This window comes from Lissotriton helveticus, chromosome 8, assembly GCF_964261635.1.
Source record: "Lissotriton helveticus chromosome 8, aLisHel1.1, whole genome shotgun sequence".
NCBI classification, from domain to species: domain Eukaryota; kingdom Metazoa; phylum Chordata; class Amphibia; order Caudata; family Salamandridae; genus Lissotriton; species Lissotriton helveticus.
The window spans coordinates 1181145687-1181163022 of NC_136069.1; the positions used below are offsets into that span (position 1 = coordinate 1181145687).

The 17336-nt window shown below is 40.4% G+C and overlaps 1 protein-coding gene across 1 annotated transcript in view; it reads right to left on the minus strand.

Annotated features, from left to right (window-relative positions):
• Positions 1–17336, minus strand: part of SCML2 (Scm polycomb group protein like 2) — a 747375-nt gene that overhangs the window by 563833 nt on the left and 166206 nt on the right. Inside the window, exons 5-7 of the mRNA XM_078658111.1 lie at positions 16004–16074; positions 13129–13363; positions 6549–6637 (exon numbers count right to left, since the gene is read on the minus strand). Coding sequence (XP_078514237.1) covers positions 6549–6637; positions 13129–13363; positions 16004–16074 — 395 coding nt within the window. The remainder of the gene's footprint in view (positions 1–6548; positions 6638–13128; positions 13364–16003; positions 16075–17336) is intronic.

Consider the following 17336-nt stretch of genomic DNA (forward strand, 5'->3'; position numbering starts at 1 on the left):
GTCATCTGCTGGATCCCATCCTCTCTAAATTACCAAACATTTCATGTCAAACGGCATTTCCCTTACTTTGGTCTGACCATTTCTTGGTAAATTAAAGTGATAATCGACCTACGGCTGAATAACCCTCTCACCTCCTTACCAAAATCTAAGTGCAAAAATTGGAAGAACTTGGATATTGATTCTCTCAATCAACATCTAGAGAGCAATATTCCGGCTATTCCTTCCATTAAGATTTCTGAAGCAGATACCATCCACACTTGGATCACAGCATCTATGAATACCTGCCTTCCTACAGCTCTCAAGAAATTAAATAATCATCGCTCCCCTGCTCCTTGGTTCACAGAAAAGCAAAAAAACTAAAAAACTAAATGCAAAGCTTTGGAAAGATACTGGAGGAAGGACTATGCACCTGAATCCAAGCACAGCTATAAAATTGCTAAGAGAGAATACAATTCCCTGTGCAAAGCGGCTCGTGCCGAACATGCAAACAATACTATTGTATCTGCACATAATAATTGCAAAGTGCTGTTTTAAATAGTTAGGGAGCGCTCTGGAGCAACTCGTCAACCGACGCCCCCGGTACTTGATGAATCACACTGTGAAGATGCGGCAAAGTTCTTTATTGAGAAGGTAGAGAAGATTTATGCAGAACTAAATACAGTAACAATTAATGTTGAACAGCAAATAAAGAACTCACCCCCCACTTTAGGCTGTAACACACCACACGGGACCCTTGATTCTGTGTCTATTCACAGAATTACAAATTGTCAGCCATTAGACCCTTTGTCTTTTAATTGCCTTTTAACGCCTTAACGGCGGCCGCGATTTTACGGAAGGGCGGCACTTACGCAAAACGGGCGGGGCCGCGACGGCCATTGGCTGACGGCAGCACTGGGGAGGTAGTGCTGCCAACGGCCAACGGCAACACGGAACGGGTTAAATAGCCTTAAATCAGGTTCACCTAACGATCCATACCCTGTTCATATTCTCCAAAAATTAGAACCCTCCTCATTGGAACTTATTATGGAGTTACTTAATGCATCACTGAGGGAAGCTGTTTTACCAGCCGAGTGGAAACACGCGTAGGTTCTCCCCCTTCTGAAAAATACGAATGCTGACCTGGCCGAACCTTCAAACTTCTGCCCGATCTCCCTGCTCCCCTCTTTCTCAAAAATCTTGGGAAAACATGTGAATCAACAACTCATGCAGTTTGTGGAATCCCATAAAATCTTGCATGTGTCTCAATCAGGCTTCAGAGCTGGGTACTCCACAGAGACCACACTCCTGGGAGTTACAGAAACACTATGTCAGCATCTGGACAAAGGGGAAATGGTGGCACTCATTTTACTTGATCCGAGTGCCGCTTTTGACATAGTGTCCCATTTTTACTCTTTTAAAGGTACTCCAGTCCCTGGGGATAGTTGGATCAGCTCTGGATTGGATCAAAAACAATCTCACTGGAAGGACTTTTCAGTTTTTTTTTCCTATCTGCTAGCTCTAAGACCTATGCATCTCCGTATGGACTTCCACAGGGCTCGATTCTTAGCCCTGTGCTATTCAATCTCTATGTCAGTCCTTTAGCTACCATTGCGGAAGAAGCTGTGTTGTCTATCTTTTCTTATGCGGATGACAGCCAGCTTCTCTTCTCCTAATCCTCTAATGAACCTTCCACAGTGTCATCTCTATAGCTAGGGCTGCATAAAATAGCTAGCTGGATGCACACTAACTGGCTAAAGTTAAATGGTGACGGAGGTTCCGATCCTGGGAAAAAATAAAGGTCTCTGGGGCCCTCATCACTGGCCGCCAGAAATGGGTGAACTACCCAAACCAGTACAAACGGCACACAACTTAGGTATGGTGATTGATGATCAGCTGTCTATGAGACAGCAAGTAGTCAAGACTGCATCAACTTGTTTCACCATCCTAAAATGGCTCCGTAAAATTCTTTGGATGCTGTCTGGTCCCACTCAAAGAACCGTGATCCAAGCCTTGATCATGTCCAGGCTGGACTATGGCAACGTCCTGTACCTAGGAGCCAATAAGGAGGTAGTACGCGAACTGCAAGTTGTTCAGAACTCTGCGGCTAGGCTGCTCTGCCATGTGCCAAAAACACCTTCCATCTCAGGTGGTCTCCGCGATCTTCCCTGGCTCAGGATAGAGAACCGGACCAAATTTAAGGCCTTATGCTATATGTAGGCTGTGGGGTTTTAGGTTTAAACCTATAATAACTGATAAAACCCCACTGAAAGAAAAATAGCCCTCATCGGTGAAAACATATAAACACTGAAAAAACACCTGGACAACCACAAACTAAATGCCATTCAAAGAAAGGAAAAAGAGAGTGGAAGTCATTTTTTTCTTCCTGAAGGGGTCAATACAATGTAACTTTGTTATACAAGTAGCAGTAAGAAAGACTGGCTAACATTATTCTGCTTGAATTTTGTTCTTTAGGGATGCCACTAAAATATTGTTTCTTCTTCCTTTTACTTTTTCAGTTTTGTGGCCTTTGATCTAAAGATGCAGGGTTTAGTTTCATGTTTTAGGTCTAGTTTAATTATTTTATAAACTATAGACAATCAGGAAATATCAAACTCATATTTGATATTTTGGCTGCATTTGATTCTTTCACCGATAGGTAAATTGGCTGGTTTCATAAAAATCTTTCCTAATATGTGTCATCACATTTACCCACAGAGAATGGGTAAACACCCTTAATACATCAGACCATAGTTTCTAGTGGGTCAGTATTGATAGTAGGTGAATTGCCAACACCTCAAACTTTAAGCATTCAATGCAAGGTATAGTGACAAGTATATACATCACCAAGCATCTGGGATAGTGGTGAAAACATGACACCAGACTTTTGGAAAACATGGAACGCAGTGTCACTTGTAATGCTCTGCAAAAAGGGTTCTTTCCAAGTTCAACAAAGATTGGAGTGATATTGTTTGTATTTGCAGTGATTCAGCTACGTATATAAAAAAGTTGTGTGATGACCTGTCAAAATTGATACCCGAGCTGAAGTGATTCCCTGTAGTAGATCCTTGCCACTTGTTAGATGGTATGCTGAAAGCATCTTTACAATCTTAAGAGTTAATGAGGGATGCTATTGACTTTTTAGTCCATTCTGGTGCACTGGTTTCTAATGCACAGGAACTAAATCGCAAATATTTATCATTTCGTGCTTTATGTGGCATCAAAGAAAGAGTCATCCCGACTGTGTCCCTTAGCTGGTGGTTCTCAGCCCAATGGGCTAAGAATGCTGGGAGGGCCTTTTCAAAGAAGTTTACATGGGACGGAAAGAGCGAGCGTACATGACCCAAAGACTCACTGAAGAAGTATTGTATGGTGTACTACAATATGATTAATTTGCAAAAATCTATTTGGACCTCATATACACTATAAGTACACTGTCTATATACCATGTTCTTTCAGTACAGAAAGCAAGCAATAATAAAAGCAAAACGTTCCATAAACACCGGAAAAACACTTTTTCTGTTGTTTTTAGTGGCGCGAAATTGTGTAACCACTGATAACAACTGTTTTTTAAGATATTGAAAACACTGGAAAAAAAACACCAGAATTTACCAAAAATAGAACCTGAAAACAGGAAAGTCTAGCTATATGCATAAGATCAAACTGGGCACAGCACCCCTATATCTATGCTCCTTAGCCCAGACATATACCCCGACACGTCTGCTCCAATCCTCATCTCAAGCCAAATTTTTAGTCCCTAGGTTCAAACTGTCACGCATGGGCGGACGGTCTTTTTCCTATCTGGCCCCTGTGCTGTGGAATTCGCTACCCACACCACTCCGTCATGCAGTCAGCCATAAGATCTTCCGTAAAGGCCTCAAAACCTGGTTATTTAAATCAGTAGAGGTTGTCCTCTCCTTTGCATTTTGTCCATTGCACCGGGAAACCTCCGCGTAGCTGTGCCCCGTATAAATTTAATTTAATATTAATAATAATGCGTGGTCTGTTGTGAGATGTATTGTAAGCTTTTAGTGAGCTTAGAGCCACCATTGCATACCATTGGTTGGCTTCATTGTCACGCTTATTTGCTTACTTCTAATTATTAGCATGTGTGAGCTTATCCCACACCTGCACCCTCTGTGTTGCTTGTAACCCCATGTTCTGTTGCAACCCCCATATTGCTTCTGTACCCACAACCTGTGTTGCTTCTCCTACACCTGTTTAGGCCCTGTGGAGTCTCCCACCTACTTTAAAAAAAGAAGAAAAAAAACACCTTTGCACTTTTTTTTGTTTTTTTCTTATTTTTGCCACTCCAAGCTAAATAAAAAGACAAAAATGCAAGCCCCCTACAAAATGATGCAATATTTCTTTTTGGCTTATTTCACCATGATGCATTGAACAGGCTAAAAGGGAATACACAAAGTCTGTAGGTTCAAAAGGTGAGACATATTGGCTTTGCCTATGCTTATTTTGTTAATGTCATTAACCCGTTCGGTACTGATGACGGCTCCCGGCCGTCATGAGTTACGGTGGGCGTGTGCTGATGACGGCCGGGAGCCGTCATGACCACGCCCGCGATCAGAATGTGCCGCACAGGCGCGGAATTCCGGCCACAGGCAGGGGGTTAAAATTGAATCGGACAACAAGTATTCAGTCATTTTCTGTTTACAGTTGCACATAATTATTTCTCTCGTGGGACAAAATGGTGTACGATCCTGCAGATAGCCATACATATTTTTAAGGTTAATGAATTTAAATAAGATAGTTGTAGTTTGCCACTAGTGCTCACCCCTACTTCCATTCACCACTCATCCTGTGCATTATTTCCCACCCATTCAACCACTGGCTCAGGGCACTGTCACTCAGTATGTCGTCTATGCTACTTGACAGGAGTCAAGCCACCCAGGATATGGGCTGTAGCGTGTGGTGCCCAGTTGTTACTCCAATCACCAGCACAGTCCATCCTGTTCCCATGTGAGCACTCCAAAAGTGATTGTATACACCACCCGAGTGGCAGGCTGCAGCAAGGTTCAAGAATATGCTACAGGAGTCAAGGATCCTGGAATCTGAGGCTCTAGCACAGGTTTAGAGGATCTACTTCAGTATTCAAGGACTCTGCAGTGTATAAAAGCCATACACTGCACTTGGCCAGGTGCTTGACTTCCCTCCCTGTTGATGACAGAAAGCCTATCTCTGGGCTCTGCTTTTCGCCTGCGTTCCTCTGCTCTGTCCAGCTCTTCAATTGTGCTACTTGCAGTCCAGTTGAGATCATATTCACGTCAGATGTCGAAAACATTTTCCAAAAAGTTTTCTGCTTGCAGTGCTTCTTGAGATTGCTTCAGTGGAGTCATTTCAAAGATTTTTCTTGCATGCCTGGAATTATTTGACATCTTTCAGCACTATCTTCAGAGGCCTCAGGTTAATGAAGATGAGCTCGATAGTATTTGTTTGGAGTGTGGGACCTCTGTTGGGCCCCTGCACTGTTCCTAGTAAGTACGTACTGGGATTCGGTCATGCCCTCAAAGTTGTGCTGTAACAACTGTCTCTTTGGCCACCACAGTGTTCTACGCAGATTGTGGGAACCTGTGTTTTGTTTCTGATGACTTTTGTCAAGTAGTGGAACAATACACTGCTATAGGGCATCGCAATAAAAGCAGTCTCGTGAATATTCTTGAGGCTCTAACAAGACAGAGGGACTGTGCCACTGATATCTTTACCACAGTGTCTAGAGAAAATCTTGTGTACTTCTCATTTCGGGTAGAATGTTACCTTTCATGCAAATCTGCTTTTTGTCATGCCCCATTTCCCTTCCCCCGCTTCGCTGTCAGTGTTGGACGTGTTCGGCACTACACAAAGGGAGGGACACTGGTGGAGAAACATTCAGATCTACAGGTTAGTGGGAACTTGAGTCCGATAAAGATTTGATGATGGGGAACTTGTGGCAAGATGTAAACCAATGCCTTCCCACTGTACTGAGGGTTGTGGTCTACATGGAAGAGAGCACTTCACATGCAATAAAGTCACCAGAAAAGTGACACTTCACACAATTACTGCACTAGTCAAGGGTGCCTACCAATTGGAACTGTCGATGGTAGCACAACTACAGTCACGGGAAAGGGGAGGGTAGGTTTATTCAAATGGGATGAAAGAAAGTATACCATCTTAAATGGCAAATGAAATATTTTTAAATGATTCATGCATATTTTTTAAACTATTGTTTAGGAGACTTCAATATGAATCTGTGGAGGATTTAAGATGGCAAATATTGGTTTGTCTAGGATGGAAACAGACAGTATAGGACCATTAAACTTTCTTGTGTTCCAGATAGAATTCAGAATTAAATATATAGCCAACTGAGTTCCTAATTTTCAATATAAAATAGAAGCACTTGTAGTACTATGCCCTTAAATGGATCAATGTGCATTCCTTAGGACTTTATTTATGCATTTTCAAAACAATTGTGTGGGTCTCCCCCACCATGTCTTGCCATACGTTTGGTGTCAGATAATTACTTTGGAATAATCAAAAGCAATTGTGAATCACTTAACAAAACAAACCTTGCTTTATCTTACCTTTTTAAAAAAGGAAGCAGGTGCCATTTCCGCTCCATTTAATGTTCTTAGAAGAAACATGGGCCAAGATGACGCATTCATGCGGAACCCTAAAATATGTGGAAACATTAATATAAATCTTCCAAACAGCCATCTAATTCACAACCATGAAGGATGACATTCCAAAAGATAATGTATTCTGCTAACATTAAAGACTCGAACCGCACGTGTTACTCTCCAGTGATTCTCGCTGTGCAGTCCAACTCTTCACCCCAGTCCATATACCATGAGGATATGTCCATGGCAAAGAACAGGTAACAAAAACGCACCTGGTGAAAGGCATGCTGCGGCAGAGTGTTTTTTTCTATTGCAGGAGACCAGGTTGCCCTCAAGATCCTACGCAACCCACCATGTGTCAAGAGAAAGGGTGGGGACAGACAGCTGTGCAATATTTTGATCAGTTCGGAACCCTAAGACTACAGTTTTATTCAGACTTCTCTCTCACGATGTTTGTTCTATCACAAGGTAAGTGTGAACGAAGGTACAAAGACTCTTGTACATGTATGCTCTCTGTGGGAGTGTGTGTACATGAATGAGGAAGCATATTTGGGCGAAAGTGTCATTGTGCTGGTGTATGGGGGAGGTAAATGGGTCGTAGTGCTTCACTCCAGTCTTTGGTAAAGTGCTGCAATGACCTCAGCACCCCGGTAGGTGGGAAAGACTCAAACCTTAATCTCAGTCACCAAGGTAAAGCTAGGGAGCACCCCAACACACCCTCCGGTGCTGTTCAAGCTATTTAATGGGTAAAGAGGAGTGCGTGGGTGAGGGGATACAACCCTGGGCTAAAGCTAAAGACCATCTGATCCTTCTCCACCCACAGGCAGATCTGGAGGATATACTTTATTCTATATGGCATTCTCCCGACACCATTTTGTAAAGAAAGAATGATAGAGCAAGAGATAATGTGTGCCTCTCATACCGCTGAGTCTGACTGGCAGGCAATGTCGCCCCCATGCTCCATTTGTGAGTCAGAGAAGACTTGCAGCATTTTAAACACAAGTTAAAGGACTAGACCATAACTTAATACACCGTAGTACAGTGGGAGCAAGAAGTTTGTACTCAACTTTAATGAGAAACCATTCATCATGCAAACTGTCAGTTTATAATTAGAATATTGTGAATATCGCAAAAACTGAACAGACTGATACCAAATCACAAAAAAATGTAAGCTGGGCAAAGTCCTTCTTTCCTGCCTGCTGTAATACGGTGAAGTATTTTTCCCCTTGGCTTAAGCACAGATTCTAAGACTTAAAATGCTGAACACAAATTTATCACGGATCACTTCCCCCCTTGCCGTTTATTAAAAGAAGAAAGGCCCAGCCTGCTACAGGTAGAACTGGAGCCTTCAGCTCGCAGCTCAAGCCAGGAAAGTAATGAATACATTCCAAATTTCACGTTGACAGCAGATACCTCACCTTGTACAGGCAAAAGAGGTAAGAATCTGAAGAAAGGAGTTACTAGAGGGCTGCGTCACTGCATGGAGTTACGTGTAAAGGTGTATTTAAGAGTCTTTGGAAAACAATAACTTGATAGAGCTGGCACCTAGAGACAACATGTTGCAGGATCGCAGTCTTGACAAGGGGAAACATTTAAATAGCATCTCAATCTGCAAAAGATCCCTTGCTGAAAAACTACAGGTTGTAGCAAATCTAGAAAACAATGTTTCTTTTCTTATGCTTAGGTGGTAACTCAAGTTAAAAATAATCAACAAACTGGTACTTTTAAGGAATGATGAAGTGTTTCAGCAATTCCACAGCCTTTCTAGATACAAAGAAATTTACACCATTAGAACGTTACTGTGATAAAGTGATATGAAGCGAGGCAATCTAACTATCAGAGATATCATGTACAGTACACTTGGAAGTCAGAACTGGAGCCCTTAAATGTGCAGTGAAGAGGAGATTCAAGGTGCATTTGAACTCCAAAGTGTGCCAACTTATGCTTAAATTTACAGACAAGAGAATAAATAGTGCTTGATCAATATAATTTCACACCACGATCAAGCGAATTACAGATATGCACAGAGCAACAACCAGCAGAACCTGGAACCATTTTAAAGTCCTCAAGCTCACCCTTCCTGTATTAGAGTGAAGGGAGCCGAACTTAAACTCATAAAACTGGTAGTTTAAATACATAGCAAGTTCATCTAGCTCTTGAAGATGACAGCACTTGCTTATGGCCAGAAATATCTGTAGGTTTAGTTGGCATTCCTTGGCAGATTGGAAGTGCTATTTTATTCAATTAAGCTACGCAGAGAATGAAGCTGGGGCAACTACTTGACTTCAAAACATTAGTACGTTTTCTTGATGTACTGGCGATCTTCATCAAAAAGGAACAAGGAGATCAGAGATGCAAGTGTGATTTGAATACAAAGGTAGCGGTCAATTTCGAAACCCAATTAAGAGTAAAACTAGGGGGTCAAAAATGTATTAGTTGATAGAGCATGGAGTGCTGTCTGTTTAGATTCACTCCTTGCGTAGGTCTTTGAAGAGGTAGCCGAAATTAGACGTTGAGGAAATGTACATGCCAGTCTGCGTTCTCCTGCTCTCTGTTTATACTTAATACATTCACAATATTAACAAATATTCACATTATGGTGATTAGACAAACAAAAAAGACGCAGAGATCACTAATTCCACTACTCTTCTTCCAATACGAAATAAAAAAAAACACTGACAAGTTATACAACACTCAAATAGCAATAAACAGCTAAATAGAGATGCCATTGAAAAAAAGCGCAAAAAACATGAAGGCCTACAAACGAAGACCAAAGTGCTCGGTAATGCTCTCTGGGTGTGCAGAAATCAGAACTGAAGCTTGTTCCTGAGGCAGGCAATTGTAGGAGCTGGATGTCTTCAAGGGGCACACCTTATTACAGATATCCAGCTTATGGCTAATAATTGATTAAAAACAAATCTTTTTTTTTGTTGTTGTTAAATCAAACTAGTTTGCATCCAACGGGTTATAGCTTGGAGATATTGGCTGATGGTTCTCGAATCTACCTTGAATGAGGTTTGAAGTTGCATTAAAATTTGTGTCATATCTACAAAGTTGAAGCATTTGAATTTAACCCCTTCTACGCTCATGACGAGCTCAGCTCGTCATGAGCGTAACCTGCGCTACGCGGATGACGAGCTGAGCTCTTCATGTAACGCGGGATTTTTAAAATCGCAGCGCGCAGCGGGAAAACCGCTAGCGCGCATGCGGTTAAAGGACGAGGTTAGCTCTGGGAGCTTTGAGAGGTACACATTAAAGAGGAGAGGTGCAAAGGAGGGTCCCTGACTGACTCCTGCATTCACGGGGATAGGGTCAAAGCAGAAAGGAGGGAGAGAGAGAATAAAATATCAGTTAGTCGAAAAGAAATCTATCCACTAGAGAATGGTGCATTAGATACCAACAGATTTGGGAATCTAATGCATAGAGGATGACAGATCATGTCAAAGGCAGCAGACAAATACAGTATCATGGCTGCAACTACCCCGTGAAAATCAACTGTAGTTCAGATGTTGTCCCAAGATGCAATTAATGCATAATCCGTGTCCTATCTGGGAGGAAGATCATTCAGTTTCACGTAGGATAATAGTTCACGGAAGAAATATAGGCAGATCTTTCAATCAGCTTGCCTACAAGAGGCCTATTGCGGACTGACCCGTGGTTAGCTAGGAGTGTTTGGATGGATTCTTTTTCATTTAATAGAGGGAAAATGCGGTCTCCAACACATGCTGTCACTAACTACGACTGCAGCTGAGCTATTGATGTGGATGCCTTTAAATAAATGGAGGGTTAGCCTGTAATACCACTGCACCAGTCTTTTGTGTGATTACTAAAGTCCTCAACAGACACAGGGCTAAAGAATAGTCTATTGCAATGAGTTATGGATTGACAGAACTGGGGTGAGGAGCGGCTGTACTGAGGTCTGTGTTGGTTTTATTTTCATAGTATCATTTCAGGTCTTTGAAAATGCAGTGGTGAGCAAATCAATTACATAGTTGTTGTCTATCACCAGTTCTAATTATTGAGCAGTCTAGGTTTAAGAATTCAGTAGTAATCTTATAAAGTTCCTTGGATGGAAGCAAAGCTTCTTACATTCAACAGGAGTTGTAGACATTTTACCTTCAATACTGCAACAATGTAAATTCTTGAGTGGTACAACAGCCTCAATGTATCCTTAGGCTTATGACACTATGAATTGTGTCGTACATTTATACTTATTTTTAAAATAAGTGTACAAAAGGTTTTATGAATTATTTGTATATGTTCTTTATATTTATCATATAGTGTAATGGTTTTAAAAAGACTAAACACTAGAATAAAAACTTGAACTTGTATCCTTAGGCTTGGAGTTGTCTGTCTTTACCAATGTATTTCCAGGGGATCCAAGGTGATCTCAGTTGGAAAGTTATCAAGGACTGAAGTCAACCATAGAAGGCTATATTGAACTGAGATTGCTGTGTCAAATTGAGTTGAAAGCGTAAAACCAAAGGTCACGTCACTTCCATGGACTGGCTGATACAGCCATTGTGGCAGGGATTTTGGCTGGTAATGAAAGTAGGTGGACATTAAACAGATTTCTGGCATAGTCAGTGGTCCAAGCAACATGATATTTTCGGCTGTATGTGATTTCATAGAAAAAAAGATTAATGGACTACCATTACTGAGAAACCATTTCATCTAAAAGATTTAATGGAAATTTTCGGGATGAATGGCATTTACCATTTCATAGAAACCAATTTATAAAATGTGTTTTTTTAATTTGCTTTTTCATATTTAATTTTTAAGGGGTAAATAAAATGGTTGTAGGTTTTACTTTCAGAAACATTTTTGTCGAAGAGTATTTATTTCAATCCTTTACGTCCGGGGACATTGTTTCAGAGTCAAATCTTTTACACTGTCAAACAGTTACTTTGGATGGTTTTAATTTGTTGAACCCTTCACCACCCCTAAACACCATCATCTCTGCCCCAACAAATTCCTTCCCATTCAAAAACTACACCCATCCCTGACCCCTAATCACCACTGATCCCTGAATCCTAAAAACTTTTCTTTCTAACCCTCCACTCCCCCATCGCTGAAACTTAACAACACCTCACCACACCTAAACTCCACCTATCCCTAATCCCTACACTTCACCCACCCCATAACACTTAAAGCTCTTTCTACTCCTAAACTCTACCCATCTCTTAACCCTAAAACCTCCTCGCTGCCCCACACTCCACCCATTTCTAAACCCTAAAAACCACTTTCTATGCCTAAAGCCTAGCCATCCGTATTCCTTAAAACTCCACACCATTCCTAAGCTACACTCTTCCCTAACCACCTCTAAAAATCACCCATTAATGACCCCTGAAATCCTCCACCCCCTCAAAACTGCCCCATCGCTGAACCCTAAAACGCTTTCTACATATAAACTCCACCTTTCCCAGAACCCTTAAAATCCCACACCACACTAAACATTACTCATGGTTGAACACTAAAAAACCCTTCACCACCCCAAAGCTCTACTCTTCTCTGAGCGTTAAACATTAACCAGCCCAAAACTTGACCCATCCGTAACCCCTAAAAAAAACTCAAAACCGCTACACGCCACCCATCACTGAACCCTAAAATCCATTAAAAAATCCATTAACAATCTTTCTTGAACACTAATACCCCTTACCACCCTAAACTCCACACATTCCAGAACCCTAAAAAAAAACAAATGCATCACTGCCTCTAAACATCCCATCCCTGAACCCCAAAAACCCTCACTACCCACAATCTTCACCCAATTTTGAGTTTTTTTATTTTTCCTTCCGTTCCTTTAAATATAGATTTTTTTGTATTTTCTTAAAATTGCCTTTCCTTAAAAATGGTTTTACATGATTTAGTTTCCTCGAATACGGTTTCTTAGTTTTCGTTTTTCCATAAGCTCAACCCGGGAGCAGTTTGAAGGTATTCTGGGAAAATTACTTAGCCACAATTGAAATGAGTGCTCAATGCATCCGGCCAGTTTTTATAGCCCAAGATCGGTTTCACCCTTAGTAGGGCTCATTCAGTAGAGTATAGATTTGTTCCAGTGGCACAGTACACAGGACCAATGTATAGGCATACCCATCCCCTTTACACAAAAAAGTGGTGAATGGAATGCTTGAATTCACCTCAGCCACTGATAATTACTAGGGCCACATCCCAGTCCATTATTATTGGATTGATTGTGTTCTGGCTCAGCGAGGACCTGGCCTGGCTATTTGGACTGAACTCTTCCTATTGGAGCAGGGTCAAGACGGATTTACATAAGGCTGGGACCAAACTGCGATGCAAAATAACGATGCACTGGGTTGCAGCCCTGAGTAATTACCAGTGGATGAGATTAATTCAAGCATTTCATCCATCACCATTTGAATGCTTCTGTAAGAGGCAACACACCATGAGCGCATCTCAGCTATTACACATGGGTCAGAGAAGATTAACTTTATGTTACACCTTGTGCAAATTTCGTTTAAATGCATAACGTTTAACCTGTTGTAAAGTATGAGCAAACTGTATTCCAACCGATTCTTACCAAGTGGAGGTTGGAGCATATCACCCTTCTTTTCACAAGTTCCAATCGGTTGTATGTCAGAAGCATCCACAAGCCTCCAAAAGTCATTTTTATTATCACTGCCATCGAGCCGTAAGCGCAATCGGGCTCCGGTAATGCCTATCACTGTAGCTATGCAAACAGAGGTAACATTTCGGGGATCATGTGCTTCTAACTTCATTCCAACTTTGAACTCATTTGTAGGTGGAATCTGAGACTGCAGAAAAGAAATACACAAAAGCAATATTACACACAATTATAATGAACTAGTGTTCACTGTAATGAGTATAAATGGTTATTGTTATAAAATGTTCTACTTCTTCAAATAAATACAAGAGACAACATTATGCAATGACAATTGTTCAAGGATGCGTATTTGGGAAAATCGCGGTTGCCTTTAACTATTTTAAGCAGCAACAATTACAGTGAAGAATCAATAATTCAGTTGAATACTTAGACTAAGTGCTCAACATCAAAATTATAGTGCTTTATCCAGCAAAGGATGATGACTCTAATACGTGAATTTACATTATGAATTCTCAATAATTAGGAATTATTTCGATTATTTAAACGAAAAAAATATTTTCAGCAACTTGTTCCAGCTCGGGAACTTATTAACAAAGCAAACAGGAAAATTATTTCCTGCAATTGTTTCAGAAGCACCTCACTATCCCAATGATTTTTTAGCTGAAGACTAGTTCGAAAGTGGCATCAATTAAAACAAACATGATTATTTTATTTAAGCATTATCAAAAAAACTTGTAGTTTTGAACAATACCAAAACATAAGCAGAGATTAGCATTTTTAACACCTAGCATATCTGCAGTCTTCTTTGCCAAAGGCATCAAGATTTTACGTTTTTAAATTGGCCCAATACATATTCTAGTAGTAGTCTTAAATAAAAAGAGACATTTAAATAATTTGAATGAGTAGTCCAAAGCTGAAATCAGTTGATCTAGGATAGTCGAATCCACGTGCCACCTACATATATAGTATTTTGCCACCAGTGTATGAAATATCTGGTCAAACGTTGAGTATCAGTGGCGCTTTTAGCAATGCTAACAGTTTATGGGCAGATGCATTTCATCTAAAATGTCAATGTTAGGAGATAAATAGCTAAGAATTTGTAGATCTGTTAAGGGAAAACAGCCTTTCCATAGTGTTTTGATTCCTAACATGTGACTAAGAAATTAAACAACTGCATCTATAGCTAACTGAGTTGTGCAGGTATTTCTAGTAGAGATAGCCATACAATAATATTGGTAGGACCATAAGATAGAATGGAGAGTGGCTACTGTTAAACTTTTATTGATTTCTACCTTTGTAGTTTAACACATCTAACAAAATTGCGTTTTTTATTTAAGGTTAAATGTTTATAAATTTTCCCTGAACAAAGCAGGCCTGCCCAATGTCCGCGCTCCTCTTTGTCATTTCAACAGAACTGCTGGCAATTGAGATGGGGCTGGACACCAAATTAAAGGAATCAGATTTTGGAGGTCTGGTGAAGCATACATTCCTTTATTCGCATATATTAGGTTATCAGTAGAAGACCCAGCAAGATTGCTGCCATCTGTAATGCACCCAGTACAAGATTCTGAAAAGTATCAGGTTACAAGTTTAATCCAGACAGATCAGAATTCATGCCTATTTAGGACAGGTTCTGAGATAGAGAACATATTAGGAACCACAACCCTTCAGAAAGGTTCTGCTGATATGCCTCGAGAAGAAGAAATTTCATGGGGATGGAGCGAAAGATGCTCAACTTCATCTGCCAGCGAAACCCCCATGTATAGTGGCCAACGTGTTTAAGGACTAGTGAGCAAGGGGGTCTGGGGTTCCCGATAATAATATATTATTATAGGGCAACAGAGCCTAACATTATTAGGAATTGGTCGCTGCAAACAAAATCAGGCAAGCATTCGTCACACACGTGCCACTCTGTCGCAGGGATGGTATTGTAGTACCTGATATGGCTCCCAAGGAAGAGAAGGTCTCCGAACCTCTATTAAAGCCAGATGTCCAGCACACTGCTAGATACATGGAACTCTGTGGCCACGGCATGTTGATTTAAATCCTTTCTGTCCCCATTTACATTAATACATTACGACCTGGCATTCACACGGTGTCTCGATAGACAACATTCAAAAAATGAAGGGAGAGCGGTTGCAGCATGATATCAGACACGTATCATGGTATCAGACTCAATTCCTTTCAAGAATGCACATGACAATTTAGGATACTGGAGGAAGAGCACTTCCAATGCTATTAATTACATCACTGAATACCTCAGGCAGGGATATGCGATGTGCTGTCAAGGTTGAAATCACCCCTGGAAAGATTTATATGAAAGCTCAATGGAACAAGGGGACTTTAGTCGGGCATATGCAACTTGTCGATAGCACCACATAGGATTACTACACTGCTTTACGTGAAGAAGTATGAAGAAGTCATGGGTGGGTTCATGCAGACAACAGCTGGGAAAGGTTGTGAGAGAAAGTATGCTAATATACTACTACTATACAAAAATAATATAAAAATACGAATTTGGCATAAAAAGGATTTTATAGCACTGGGGGAATGGCGACCTGCTTCACTCACTAAGCAGATTTCTGAACCAGGAGGTGTAATTTCCATGACACTTCTAGAGGCCCACAAATCTGCTACCTTGACTACCATCGAAGACCAAATGGGTGAATACTGTGGAAAATAAAATAGCACATGGCAAAGTATTTGAAAAATAAACCATTCTGCACTTATGTGAACAATAACATTTTGAATTCTGTACAATAAAATGCTTTGTTATAGACAGACATATTTACACGGCAAAGAGCAAAATGTGTATATTTAAAGCGAATACCTGTCTGAAACAAGAAGGAGGAGCAGCCGCTGAACCAGTTTCGGCCAAGTAGTCATCCCAGTTAAAATCATCTGGAAAAAAATAAAATAACATTTCACAAGTTCTTTTTAGTGAAATGGTTTGCTGTTTCAGACAGCTGTTCACAGTCAATCCCAAGTCTCCGTTTTAGCCACATTTATTAATCTGAGATTTATTAATTAATACAACTCTTCCACACAAAACAGAATCACAAAAATACACAAACAGGACACCTTTCAGCGCAATTAGATTCTGCTGAAAAAATGATCTTATAGTGACTGAAAAGACACATTTTTATTTTTTCCTTGGTAATAAGTTTTTGAATTCAATTTCATCAAAACGTTATCAGTTCATGTTAATAATTCAATGAACAATTAAACGATTTTACGTAGACCACATAAAATTCCACATATATAACATTCATCTTAAATCACATATGATACAACACTAGACATCATATTTGACAAAAAAGGGGGAGAGAAGAAACTTAGTACATGAGCAAACTCAGGTTCCAAATTTTTATTACACATGGAAAAATAACAAAAATGAGGTGAAAAATAGGAGAAAAAAGGAAAGGAAAGCCAAAAGAGGTGGCAGCTACATCTCGGATGGTGAAAGACACCGGCGGCCCTTCCTGAAGAAATGGCTTCACAAAAAACTATATACTGATCGAAACGACAATTTTACTAAACGAGCATACAAGAGCCCACAATAAAAAGCCCTTTAAAAGTGTAAAGATCATTTTCGAAGCGCCGCCTTAGCCACAAAAAACGTGTTTCCGAAGACTTCTTTTGAGAGACTTCGTTTTCGCACTTTGAAAAATGGCAAAATAATCAACCCAAGTTAAAGTGGTACAGACACTGTCGTGCAAGATACTCTACACAAGCTCTCTTGGGTTCCAGGTCCTGAGGAGGACCCCACCCCAGGTCTAATAAGGGTTCAAAACGCGTTGACCTTTTTCTCTGTCCAAACAAGTGAATTAGAAAATTGAATATCAGGCTAACCTTCTTTCGTGTTCTTTTTTGATAAAAGAGTCAGAATCTTTATGGATCTTATCACCGTGGTTACCTGAACATTACACAGGTTGGCCAGTGCCTTGAATGGGGTTGTGTTTTCTCTAAAACTGGCTCCTAAACATTTTTCCATCACCCACTTTTGCTTTTCCTTTCTTCTCCTATTTTTCACCTCATTTGTGTTCTTTTTCCATGCGTTTTAAAAGTTTGGAACCTGAACTTGCCAAGTACTAAGTTTCTTTACTCCCCATTTTTTTGTCAAATGTGATGTCTAGTGTTGTATCATATATGTGATTTAAGAT